Below are 13695 nucleotides of genomic sequence, written 5' to 3' on the forward strand. Positions count from 1 at the left end.
AACTCCAATTTCTTTAATTAACTGGCAGACATAAACAGAGAGAAGCTGGCAATAAAAATGCAGTTGAGTGTGTGTGTGTGTGTGTGTGTGTATGCCCTGAAATGAGCTGGCAAACCATGCAAGTCTGGTCCCTGTCTTGAACCAGTTTCTTGTGAGGATATGTTCTAAGCCCCGATAGTTCTGACCAGGATAAAGTAAGTAGAGCTGAATACATGTAGAGTTTTACCCAAGTGCGCACGTACCAATTCTAAAAGGAATGTGGGGGGAGGGTTCAATACATGCATTCTGGAACACCTATACAAGCTACACATTTTCTGAAATAAGACGATATGTTGACAGAGACAAATGTGAAGTTCATCAGTTGCTGGGAGGGCCCAAAAGAATAAGCACACATTCTGGGAAGTCAGCATACCTCTCAACCTCTTAGCACAAGAAATCTAGACAAAGCCTACAATAATGGGAGGACAAAATCCCCAAAACAGGGACAGATTTTATATAGTGTTCTTATAAACTTAACAGGATGTTAGCATACATTTTCTTAAGGAAATGAAATCTGAAACTCAAATGTATGATGTCATTTAGTGGGATTTGCTAGAAAAATCACAAATTTTATGATGAGCAGACCAAAAATATGAGGCAAAAATTTGGGCACGTTTTTGATAGCTACAGAAGTAGAAATTCCAAAATATTAACTTGAGTATGTACTGCAATGGAATTCTGCCAGATAAAAAAATCTGATGTACAAGGAAACATTTGAAGAAGGCTTGTAAAAATTTTTGAAGAGGCGCAGGAAAATAAGTACAAATTGTTGGGTAAAAAGAAATTACAAGCTTTAAATGGGTAAAAAGAAAAATATTTTGGAAAAGAAATGCATAACCAGCAGAGTTACAGCTCTAACATGTTAAAACAGATGCTTTCTGAGCAACATCTAGACTGAAGGAGAATGTTTTCAATTTTATAGCAAAGAAACAATTGATATGCAAGGCAAAAGTACCAATTTATACACAGATAAATGCTTTGGAAAACCGATCTTCAAATAGTTGGATATCATAATTACCCAAAACAATTTTACAGCTATTGTTACACCAGATAAACTACCACTACTGAAAAAACACAATAATGTCCTCTGAGTTACTTTCACGTCCACATCTCTGAAGAGTTCTGGAGGGTATATACAATATCTCACCTTAAATGATCCCAAGCTTTCTTCCAAATCTGCCAACATGGACCACACCTTCAAGGACTTGTATACTCTGTTCTGGACTGGCTCTGCTGTATCAAAGTACTCAGCTTTCTTCGCTGGTATTGCAGTTGCTTTCTGCAAAATTAAAGAAAAAGTGAAGCAAGTGTGACACTAAATTCCAGACTTTATTTATCAATTACATTCTGTTAACTGGAAAGGTTCTGTTGGGCAGCTCCCATACTTCAGCAGAGGCCCAGGAAGAAAAATTTCCCAGCTACAGAAATACAAATATGTGATCTGTTGATTAATAGTGAAAAACAAAGTGGTTAACTTAGCAACAGACATACACAGATACAAGTTATGAGTATCAAAGTAGGTGGTGATTAGCTATTTGCACTACCAGAAGAACATCATAACCTTACTCAAGAGTATTAGCAAACAGACATATGTATATCCACAAATGAACAGACTGCGTACATCTGGGTTACATAAAATAACATGGTACATCCATTACACAGGCATTCACGGCTTGTGAATAAAAACATACATACACAGTAAGATACTTTCTGAGTAACGACACGTTAAAAACAACAGCATGATTACAATTAGAATAACAGCACATCAATTGAAACCATACACATGGATGACTAGTTTGGGACAATTAAAGGATGCAAATAGCATGATATGTACAGTAAGAAATGCAGTGATTTAGAACGATTAAAGACAGTTTTCTTCAATGGACAATAATAAAAAAGGTCCTCTTTCCCCTTTATTATTTGCATTATATTTATAGAAAGACTGGCAAAGAAAATGAGGGACTCAGAAATTCAAGGATATAACTGGTATGGTAGTCAAGAAAAAGCTGGCTCTATTTGCAGATGATATTATTTTATACCTGACAAAACCAGAAAGAGACATTACAGTGCTGTGGAACATTTTGAGACAGTTTCAAATCTTTTTGGGATACAAAATGAATGAAGCTAAAACAAAGGCAATAGCAGTAAATTATGTACCCTCACACTAATTTGTTCAGTACTATCCGTATTTATGGGGACATTATAAAATGAAATACTTAGGAGTATGGATTAAAATGGTTCTGGTGTGGCAGCTAAGGATACGTGGGAAGTGACTAAACAAAAGACAATATAAAACCTGAGAAAATGGAAGCTTTGTTATGTGGATATGGATAGTAAGATACAAGCAGTCAGAATGTTTTTAGTCCCTTTAGTTTTATATACAGGTCAGGCATATTTTTATCAACCAGAGGAGAAGTTGTGGATAGCAATTAATAAAGAGCTGAAGGACTTTATCTGGGATGGGAAGATGGCAAGAGTCAAGTGAGATAAGCTGATTCTTCCCACAGAACAGGGTAGATTGGGGTTTCCCAATCTAAAGGGGTACTTCAGAGCTACACAGTTAAGGCTCTCATAAACAGTACAAGCAGAAAACTATAATTCAAAGTGGAAAGGGATGATGTTGAAATGGGGGAGGGGGGCTCAAGAAACAAGGAGAGACTGGGATGTAGCCCTTTAAAGAGAATAACAGCAATCATAGAGAATATTATATCCATAAAGTAGCAGAACATATTCTAAGAACTAAGACAACATAGGAATGGAATATTTCCTGCCAATAGGGGTGACTGCAATTAGGGATACAGATAATAGGCAAGAGGGAGCTGGAATTTATTGGAGAAAACTGGCAAAGGAACCAAGGTATTGGGAACAAATAACGAGAGAGGAAAAGATAATAAAATGGGGAGAGACAAAGAATTTATTTGGACTGCAGGTTAGAAATTGGCTTCCCTATCAAGGATTGATACCAGAGTATAGGCAAGGAGAAAGAAATAGGGGGGACCTACACAAAAGAGTTTTAGCACAATCTAGAACAGAGGCTGGCATTAAAAAAGGAATAATCAGTAGAGCATACAAAATATTACATGATAACTATAAGAATCAATCAGAGGAGGTTAGAAAGGATTGGGGAAGACAGATTGGATAAGCAATTCACAAAGAAACAATGGGAGGATATATGTATGTCTCCCAAATATGCAACAAAATCTAGAAGATTTAGGATTTTGGCTTGGAAACCTTTACACAGATATTTTTATACCCCAAGTAGACTCCAGATAATTTTTCCTCAGGTAGACAGCAAATGTTGGAGGTGTGATGGGGAAGAAAGAGGTACTTGGGAGCTGTTGGTTCAAAAGGGAGCAGACTAAAGCTTGTAAAATTATGGTCAAGTCCCAAAGAGGATTAGGATATTTTACAGGAGGACAAAGCAGAAAGATGCCCCTAAGAGAGGCTTTACAAAGTTTGGAAGAAGTCAGCGAGGAAGAATCTTGTCCAAAATGGAAATTGGAGATAGTTGCTAGCTGTACTTTAATGGTGAAGTAACTAGCTCCATTACAGAAAAGAAAGGCCAAAAAAGTCTAAAACTACCAAGTCAGGAGCTGTGAAAGGATCTATTTGTTTCAGTTGCATCCATATAGAGAATCTTTTCCATTTTCTCTTATAAATGTTTATGGTTGAGGATTTATGGGCAGATATCAATATTTCTGGAACAGGGGAAGAGAGCCTGGGGTGTCTAGCCATCACTGGCATTGGAGAAACTATGCAGTTAGTTTCAGTCCCTGAATGTATGGGTGAGGATGCCCTGATGGGTGAGAAAGTAGATCTGGAGATGGGTCCAGCGTCACCAACAGGCAAATCAGATGAGACAAAAAAAATGGGAACAAGGTTTGTCAAGGCCAGAAGAGAGCAATGAGGATTACCTTTCTCTTCAACCTGACAGCCTTCTGTAAGAATGTGGGAATTAAGGGCAGTGGGGGAAAAGCATAGAGTACACAAGGAGGCCAAGCATGGACTACAGCATCCCTAGTTGTCTGTTCCTAAGGACGGATCAAAGCAAAGTACCTGTTGCATTTGCTGTAGAAAGGTGACATAAAAAGATTGCAGGAAGGTTGACCCCATTTCTGAAAGAGTTTGTTTGCTGTGGATTGATTCAGGGATCACTCGTGAAGCATCAAGAAAATTTGGCTGAGCCCGTCCGCCAAGATGTTGGAGTCTCTCTGAATGTGCGTTTCCACCAGAAAGGGGTTGGTAGAGATCATCCATTGCCACACTTTCATAGCTTCTTGACACAAGAGGTAAGATCTGGTCCCTCCTTGTTTTGTTGATATACTAGACCAGTGAAATATTGTCCAGCTGAACAGCAATAGTTCCTAGAGGAAGAAAACTGTGTAGTTCTTGCAACGCTAGAAGAACCGCTCTCATTTCTAGTACATTGATATGCAATTTGGTCTCTTGGGGTGGAGGTCCATGTACCTTGGACTGTTCAACCCAGATAATGCCCCCCCCCCCATATGGTAGGTGTCCATGGTCAATGTGGCATTTGGGGGAGGAAGAATAAAAGGATGACCACAAGTAATGTCTGTAGAGAAAGTGACCCTAGAAGAGATTCTTTGCAAATCCGAGAAAGTTTGACAGGAAAGCTTAGGGGATTCCTGTGTAGTGACTATTGGACTGCTAAAGTCCACTGTAGAATACTCATATGAAAGCGCTCTGTGGGCAACAGACTTATTGTGGGAACCATGGAACCCAGCACTCTGAGAACTAAACTGACTGGGGGTTTCAGAATGGCCATGACTTGTTTGATGTGAAATCATAAATTTGATACTCTGTCCATTGTCAGATAAGCATCAGAAATTCTTGTGTTCAGCCATGCTCCTATGAAATCTATCACCTAAACCGGTTCCAACTGGGATTTGTGCAGGTTGATCATTGTTTCAAGAGATGGAGCCAAGTTGAGGAGATAATCCTTGGCCTGTAACAAAAGATGCCTGGTTGGAGGAGTTAGGAGTCAGCTGGCCAGATAGGGGAAAATCTGCTACCCCTACGAACCCAATACACCAATCAAACATTTGATTGGTGTATCAGGTTCGTGTTGAGCCTATTTTATTGAATTTTGGAGTTGCAATATTAAATTATTTTTTTCAATCATCACATTGATCTGCTTTCCTGACTGTCTTGGATTTTGGTACATCATATCATCACTAATTAACCTTGAGATCCATACCATCTGGCCGTTGACCACACTTATTTTTGGTGTGCTGGATGGCAACTATCAAACTGAAGAAGAGTGTTTGAATAGGTGTTTTTTCTATACATGGTTGATCTCAAGGTTCCCCGACTCTTATCTAATTCTATGTCAAGGTAAGGTCTGCTTTAATGTGGATATACAACTCTGATGATGCCTTTTGAGGTAAAAGCGCTTAGTCGTAGTTGTAATCAAAGCATTTATGCCTTAATACCTAAATAAATCAGCGTTTTTAACATGGAGCCCATGTACGCCTGTGGAATTCTTTTTTTCATTTTGTTTGTTTGAGTACTTTGGTTTGTAAAGTGTTTAAGTCAGAAAAAGGTTGATATTGAAATAAATGTTATAATAGACTCTGCTCAAAGGCTAGGACGGTAGCTTACTAGAGAAAGATTTCCAAGGAAAAAGGTTTAAAATGATCAGAAACCAACTTAATAGGAGGCACAGTACATTTAATCATGGCCATAGTAACATCCGCAAGCACAGAAAGTAGTAAAAGAACTCAAAAGTTCTGCTTGTATTTTTACTATGATGTCTCTTTTGCTAGATTTTCTTGCTAAAACACTGTTCTGTAAATATTACCTTATTAATATAAATTGCTTTTACAGAACTGTCCTCCCAGGAAAGCCTGGCTCATGAGCTGTTTACTGATCTCTTAACTGTAAATTTTGTTACAGCCATTGTCCTTGTAGTAAGAGAGAGTGTAACCACTATAAATTGTCATTTACAGAAAATAACTGAGTAGAACAGATAAAGCACTGCCACTGGATTTACTTTCCCTGGGAAATGAATGATTACCACTGGGATACCCCAATATTGCCAGACCAGAACCCACCTCTCTGCAGAGGGTACTAGCACATGTTACCCAATCTATACATACCACAGCATGGCCAGTTTGTACAATACAGACATAAAGGGCTCTGGTCTCAGATCCCTTTCTGGTGCTTTAAGATCTAGGATGACTGTCTGAAGCTCATATGGAACTTCTGCACCTGGGGAGTCACCTTTCCTCTAAAATGGCAAGAACTTAGATGAAGTCCTCATCCTGTTAACAAACTGGCCATCAAAAGGACCTGCGATGGATGGATTGCACTGCAAGAAGAGGAAGTCTGCATTCAGACTGGGGAGGACAGACTATCACTCTATAGCTATTAGATCCCTTGCTACTTTATTCCAAATCCAAGGTTGCACAACTTTGGAAAATAAAGTATGCCCTGGACCTCTATGAAACAAACTGCAGTTTAGAAGAGGTGCCAAATCTGATAAACTGCAGATCTGAACAGCTCACTTCAATAAGCACATTTGGACTTGGTGGATTTTCATGCACCACATGGTGTAGATCACTGGAAAATCAGCAGGTCTAACATAAAAGAATGGTTGAGCAGAGAGTAAACAGGTACTCCTAAACATCACTACAACACAAAATGATTATACATAAAGACATTGTGACTCACTTTGAGAATCTGAAGAGCTTGATCATAGTTTTCATTTCGTACCTCCATTTCACTGTACTCACACCACACACTGGCTAAGTCATCCACTTGTTTGAAGTTCACTTTACTTGCTTTTTCAAAGATGGTTCTGGCCTAGAAAACAACACAAATGTAAAAGCAGTAAGTGTTGAGGTATTCTGGTCTGTATACCGAGGCAGATCACATTTTGTAAGCAAATATGTTTGCTAAACTTACAGGCTTGGTGAGAGAAAACAACCATTGCTTCCACAAAATGAACATCTGCCTGAATGCTCAAATTACTTGACACATTGCTATTTCAAATACAGTTCAGCAAACTAATAAATATATCTAGGATGAGGAGTCTTTACTGCTATATCAGGTGTGCTGTGCCTATCTCGTAACAACTTCAGTCATACTATTTATGACTGACCACCTCTTACCACCTAAACAAATACTTCCTTAAAACTTTACTTCTTGTTACATGACTCAACAGGAAAGTCTCTGTCTTCACAACACAGAAGACAAATCCTTTAAAGTCCTCACTGTATTTCCCAACATAACACTACTGCTGAATATTGTTACTTAATACTCAGTAATATTTTCAGCAACTTTATACTAAGCAGTGTCCAACCATTATCCCTTGCACATATTCCTGGCTACATAATACTTAGCTCAAGCTATGCGGTATTGAATTTTCTCCCTTTAAATAATAAGACATTCAAGCTGTTGTTTCCTTATTAATATTAAAAAAAACACATAGATCAGATGGGGTACGAGCAAAACTTGCTAAATTTTCTCTTATTAACAAGCCAAGACATCTGGACAAAATACTGATCATCATTACCCTCCGCCAATGCTTAAATCTAGATTATAGAACACTTGATAAAATTAAGACTAGTTTACTGGATCAAATTCTTTCACGGTGACAGTCTGCCTTTTGCCCTATACACAGAATTTCTGACGCCAATATTACTTTTTTATTAAAACACAGCAAAAACCTTTACTGATCAAACCTTTTCTAGAAACAAAAGCAAGAACAAATTTACACAGATAATAAGGTTTCCAAACTGTTACAATACTTCAGGACCCTCTTGATCCTTTTTTTTGCACCTGAGATGAATACAACCCCTGAAAATTCAATAATCAATAATCCAGGGTAACATGCTTTGGGTATTACTGGTGCCTATTTACCATTTACGCACACCTACATCCACCTTAACCAAAGCTTCTCCATACATCATCCACAACAAACATACTGAGCAGATGGAAGGACCAAAACTATGACACCAATTACACATCACCTTGAATCTACACAAACCTCTCAAAGCTGCAGTACTTTAGCCCCCTTACACTCCTGAACACCATCTCACCCTATATACAAGGATACACAAAACAAATGCCCCATCAGCTAAACAAAGCTTCAACACATTTACGGTACTCACCATTTAATACAAATACCACTAAATACACATACTGTGCTGAAATAAAACATAGAAATCTCCTCAATATTGCCCAGTCCCATACCCTGTACTGGACCACTGAAACCAAATCACCATTACAAATGGGGTTTCTATATACCCATCCAAAAAATATTTAGAAAGTAATAAAAAGAAATGTGTTCATTACATCACATACATTCCTACCACTTAACACATTGCTCAATCACAATGTTTAATGAGAGAAAGAACTTCATGGAGTAAAGGCTTTCTTAGAGCCGAGATGCTTAAATAAACTTGGTGACCATGTCTTTCTTGTTTGACAATATATATATATATATATATATATATATATATATATATATATATATATATATATATAAAAAACTCTTCCAACAGCACTGTTAACCAAGCAATAATGCTTGACAGGATGTGTGTTATTGTGTAAATAATGCCCGTTCAGGGCGGCAGAGGGCCTCTACACCCTTGGAAGGGACTTATTTACACAATAACACACACCATGGAGGGCCATTATTGCACTTTGAGATTGGGCTGCCTGTAAAATTGTTGTGTTTTACTTACATTTTAATGTTCTTTTTTTATTACTATATTTTTTTAATATATTTTTGATGTAAAACATTTGCTATGCCTAAAGTTTCAAAGCTGCTGTACTATATGTAAATGGGGTTGGAGGAAACATTTTACATCCAAAACATATTTTTAAAAAATATCTAGATATTTGCTTTATTTTTTGGTCCCTTACTGCTAAAATGTGTGGCTTCTTGCCAGTCCTTGGGGATTCAAGTCACTAAATAATGACATACATTTAACTTTCAGACTTTATTTCCATCAGAAATTCATGTTAGCACAAATCCTGTTATTTAACTTAATTTGCGATTTTTGTAAGAACGACATTTAAAATATGTTCCTATTTTTGAGCCTTTGTTCCCCCTTTATTTCAGCCTTTATCCGGATTTCTTGAGCTAAAAGGTCGAGAGGTACGCAAACCTCTCATCTGCTGCTGCCACTGGTCCATCAATCTCACTCTCTCTCTGTCTGACACACACTTGCACTTCAGAAAACGCATGCTAACACAAGTCCTATTATTTAAGCAACTTTGTGATTTTTTTTTAACAGGAATATGTTTTTGTTTTGAGCCTTTGTTCCCCCTTTATTTTAGGCTTTATCCAGATAACTTGATGTAAGAGGTGAGACATACGTAAAGTTTCTCAATGCTGCTGCTATTGCCAGTGCTCAATCGCTCTCACTCTTCACTCTCTCTCTCTCACCCACACACACCTTGGTTTCATGCATGCAAGCATGCATTCACACACACAAAAACAAACATATACACACATGTGCACACACACACACACTTTTTTTACTGTTATATTTAGCTTCTACACTCGATAAACAGCAAAAGTGCTGCTTAGTGAGTGCAAAATAACGGCTCGATCAATCTCGCTTCGCTTTCACTCACGTGCACACGCGCGTGCGCACACACATTTTTTTTTTAATTTTCTTTTTTTAAATATATTTTACACTCACTAAACGGCAGAACAAGCGTAGAATAATGGTGACTGTTAACGTTTTTTCAGTCTGAGCTGTACTGCAGCTTGATATGTTGCTGTGAACTGTCAGACTCATTTTTAGCGGACATTACTTATATGTTAACATCTGCTAGAGAACACTCATTCTCCAATCAGGATGCGATCTGCGGTTCGCCCACTCTATAATAATCATTTATACCCTCTACATTCTTTTATGTAAAAAATCATGATCCACAGACACTGTCCTTCCCTCTATTATTTTCCATTTGCCATGTTGCCCAAAATGTGACCAAACCTGCTTCTTCACATACCAGGTCACAAGCTAAACCAAAATTTCACACTGTTGAACACAAACTATCCGACACCAACAGCAGCAAATTATAGGCCTTTTCTATGCCCAGCAGTCTTTTAGAAAATCTAGTCCACAGCACTACCTTTCTTTTCACAAACTCAAGATAGGCAGATCCTTCTGCACTTTCTAAAATACGACTCAAGTGAAAATATTGATGCTTTGCTTTATCTTCCCCTGGTCTGTTATATACAGAGCTAAAGCATTGACTATGGCCCATATGATCAGGGTTTGATTAGCAATCCTGGCACTAAATCAGCCAGCTAAGATGAAACAGAAATGAAGAGGCAGTGTCTACTTGCCTCTCTTAGAGACAAGCGTGTGGGAATGCATATTTCAGAGCATACAGTAGGCATAACTTTCTCAGGGGAGATCATGAAAATGCCTGCTGTGCTTTCCCAATGGGAAGGGGCGGGCAGTGGCGTAGAATTATATATCCTGTGGAAGTGAGGAACAGCTCAGTACAAGACACATTCATTTTACATACAAACGTGGGGTGCACATACAAAGACCCCTCCCAATGACTGACAGCATGATAGCTCACAAAGCTGGCTTTCACCCACCTGAAGGGGGGACTGACTTACAGTGGAGGACTTGATGGTTATTAACAGACAGTGGGCAAAAAACACTTGGCTTAAATTCTAATATATAAGCTCATAAGTGATTGCAGAATACTTTCTTCACTTGGCAGAGGTTTGTATTCAAGCAAGTGCCATTCACATTCCTTATACTCCTCAAAAAACATCTCCTGTTCACCTCTCTCCAAATTTGAGTCCATCACCACAAAGACAACAAACTACTACAACACCAAGATCAAAACAACATTGAAAAAAATTAGAAGGAAAATACCCACTTTTTCTATTATACTTAACAGTGCAGTTAACTGCAACGAGGTGTTGAAGCACAGCGAGATCTAATTATTACTTTGAGCAACATAAAAATTCTACTCAAACCACTCCTACATTTATGTTATCAAAGCATTTGATAATCTTAATACAAAATGCATGTTACAAGTGTTACAAAATCGCTGATATTTATATTTGTTATACATTTGTTAACCAGTAGGTCAACTGAACACACAGTTCCTTTTTAGCAGCAACTCAAGAGGAATGTTTGGTTAAGTGACCTGCTCAAGGACACACAGCACATGAATGAGGGCTGAGGGAGTCACACCCTCTACAGCAAGAACAGTTCATAGCCTTAACTCTCTGTGCGAACATTTATATTCCAAGAATTAGAAATATATACGCTTACATGGTGACAAAGGCTAAATAAAGTCAGGAATGCAGACATCCCTTCATTCCATGGGGGTGTCAATGACCTGAGATGTACCTCACTGGACTACATGAAAAGAGACATAATGGATCTCTTGGAATATGTATCAAAGATAGGTATGAGCCTTGCACTGAGCAGCATTCTACCTTCACCAAGGACAAGATTACAGTATGAACATAAAATGAGTAATTTTAATAATTGGCTTAGTTTCTTGTGTCACTACAAGGGTATCCAATATTTTTCAGCATTGGAGGACATGGTCAACAGACCACTTTGCTTTGCTAAGGATGGGATGCACCTGTCTCCCCAAGCTATCAAATATTGGCTAAAACAATATCCACCCCCTTAAAGGCTTTTTAGGCAATGGCAATAAGACAAAACTACCAACATAGTGAAAAAGTCACCAAGTGACCTTAAGGTGTTACCGCTCAATGCTAGGAGCCCAAACAAAAAACTCCACACCTTTCCAAGCCCTCCTCATTCTGCAGTAATCCACAGAAAAGCACTGAAGGACCACGCAGACACAGGTCGGAGTACCTAATTTAATAGGCAGAATATAAACATACATAAAAGTTTAACAATTCACTGCATTTTTGTTTCCTATACTTCATCAGATGTATTACCCTAGTAAACACTCCCCCAATTTATTAAAGAACTAATTAACCAACAACCAGTAAAATAACAGTATTAATAAAACAGCGCAAACACACTTGTACTAAAACAGTAATTTAACGTTAAAAAATATATAACCATGATTTTGAAACCACACTATTATGTAATACAATGTGCATCAATAAAAATAACTAACAACATTAATACAATAGTGCCATCTTGGAGTCTTTTGTAAAATCACAAGTAAAATGCCAGCATGGTTCTAGTAAAATACCAATAAAATCCAAAAAGTGGATTATAATTGCTCCAATATAAATAATATAAATACAAAACTTATCACATTTAGATTGTATTGTAGGTACTGAACTGGATCTAATTCAGTAGACCGAAAGTTCACTTACCAGACTTTCAGACAGCCAAGACGAAAAGGCCGACAACCGCAGAACACATACATTCCAGAACACCGACTTCCCACTCCAGGTTAAGTAACTGCTTGGCCACCCTGTTGAAGTTTGGCCCTTACTCCTGCAGTAGTGCGATCTTGGACTTGGTATATTTATTGGGGGGTGCCCACATGGGTGGGTTTACTTTCCTTCGGATTTACTATTTTTTTTCAGGATGGCCAAGAGGTTACTTACCTGGAGTGGGAAGTCGGTGTTCTGCCTTTTTGTCTCAGCTATCTGAAAGTTGGGTAAGTGAACTTTTGGTCTACTGAAGTAGATCCACTGAACTACATAATAGTGTGGTTTCAAAACTCATGTTTATATATTGTTTTAACTTTAACATTATATTTTTTAACTTCAACACAGTATAACATATTTTAATTATAGAAATGCACAACTTTTATTTATATTCATGATGGTTTTTAAATTACTGTTTTAGTACAAGTGTATGTGTGCTGTTTAATTGATACTGCTATTTTACTGGTTTTGGTTAATTAATTCTTTAATAAATTGGGGAAGTGTTTGTTAGGATAATGTATTTGAAGAAGTCTAGGAAATGAAAATGTTGTGAACTGTTAAGTGTTTATGTACGTTTATTTTCTGCCTCTTGAATTATTAAAGTAGTACTCCGACCTGTGTCTGAGTGGTCCTTCAGTGCTTTTCTGCAGAGCCACAGAAAGTACTCCAACAGTGCAAGGCTACATAGCCTTCCACACATTTACACCAACAGCAGCACAGACTGGAGCCAAAGGGAGAGGTATCTTGATCTACATTAGCAACAAACACACTTCTAGGTTGGTTAAACAGGATGACATCATGGAGCTCATCCATTTCCAAGTCACCATAGATAACGTCCCTCAACACAGCATGGCTAGCTACAGGCTTCCATTTATGCCCCTAGAGTTTCACGACTCTTACCTAACCCTACTAGAGGAGCTCACCATCCAACCAAATACCCTACACATAGGTGACTTTAACTAACCCTCTAATCTAGGAAACTTACACTGCATCAAACTCAAAGGCACAACACTTCCTGGATTTTATTAACACAAACACCCAGGAACAGAAAGTTCACGCTCTAACCAGGTGACAAACATACTGGATCTGGTACTTACTGACATGGGAGAGTATTGCAACCCCCCCTCTCATGGCAAAAATCAGGAAGAGCAACACTCAAAGACAATTGCTCTCTTATACAACTAAGCAAGAAACTAAGAGGTTTAATTAAGTCCAACAAGGCCAACTACGAGGTCAGGAAAGCCTCGCAGGCTAAGGATAGTCACAAAGCCTCCTTCAGC

The 13695-nt window shown here is 38.1% G+C and overlaps 1 protein-coding gene across 3 annotated transcripts in view; it reads right to left on the reverse strand.

The window, feature by feature from the left end:
• Positions 1 to 13695, reverse strand: part of XAB2 (XPA binding protein 2) — a 1020149-nt gene that overhangs the window by 434259 nt on the left and 572195 nt on the right. For all 3 annotated transcript variants that reach the window (XM_044084446.1, XM_044084447.1, XM_044084449.1), the window contains 2 exons: positions 6733 to 6864; positions 1187 to 1318 (listed from right to left, as the gene is read on the reverse strand). In XM_044084446.1, coding sequence (XP_043940381.1) covers positions 1187 to 1318; positions 6733 to 6864 — 264 coding nt within the window. The remainder of the gene's footprint in view (positions 1 to 1186; positions 1319 to 6732; positions 6865 to 13695) is intronic.

Source organism: Protopterus annectens, chromosome 9.part0 (assembly GCF_019279795.1).
Source record: "Protopterus annectens isolate FY-2018-M chromosome 9.part0, PAN1.0, whole genome shotgun sequence".
Lineage (NCBI taxonomy): Eukaryota > Metazoa > Chordata > Ceratodontiformes > Protopteridae > Protopterus > Protopterus annectens.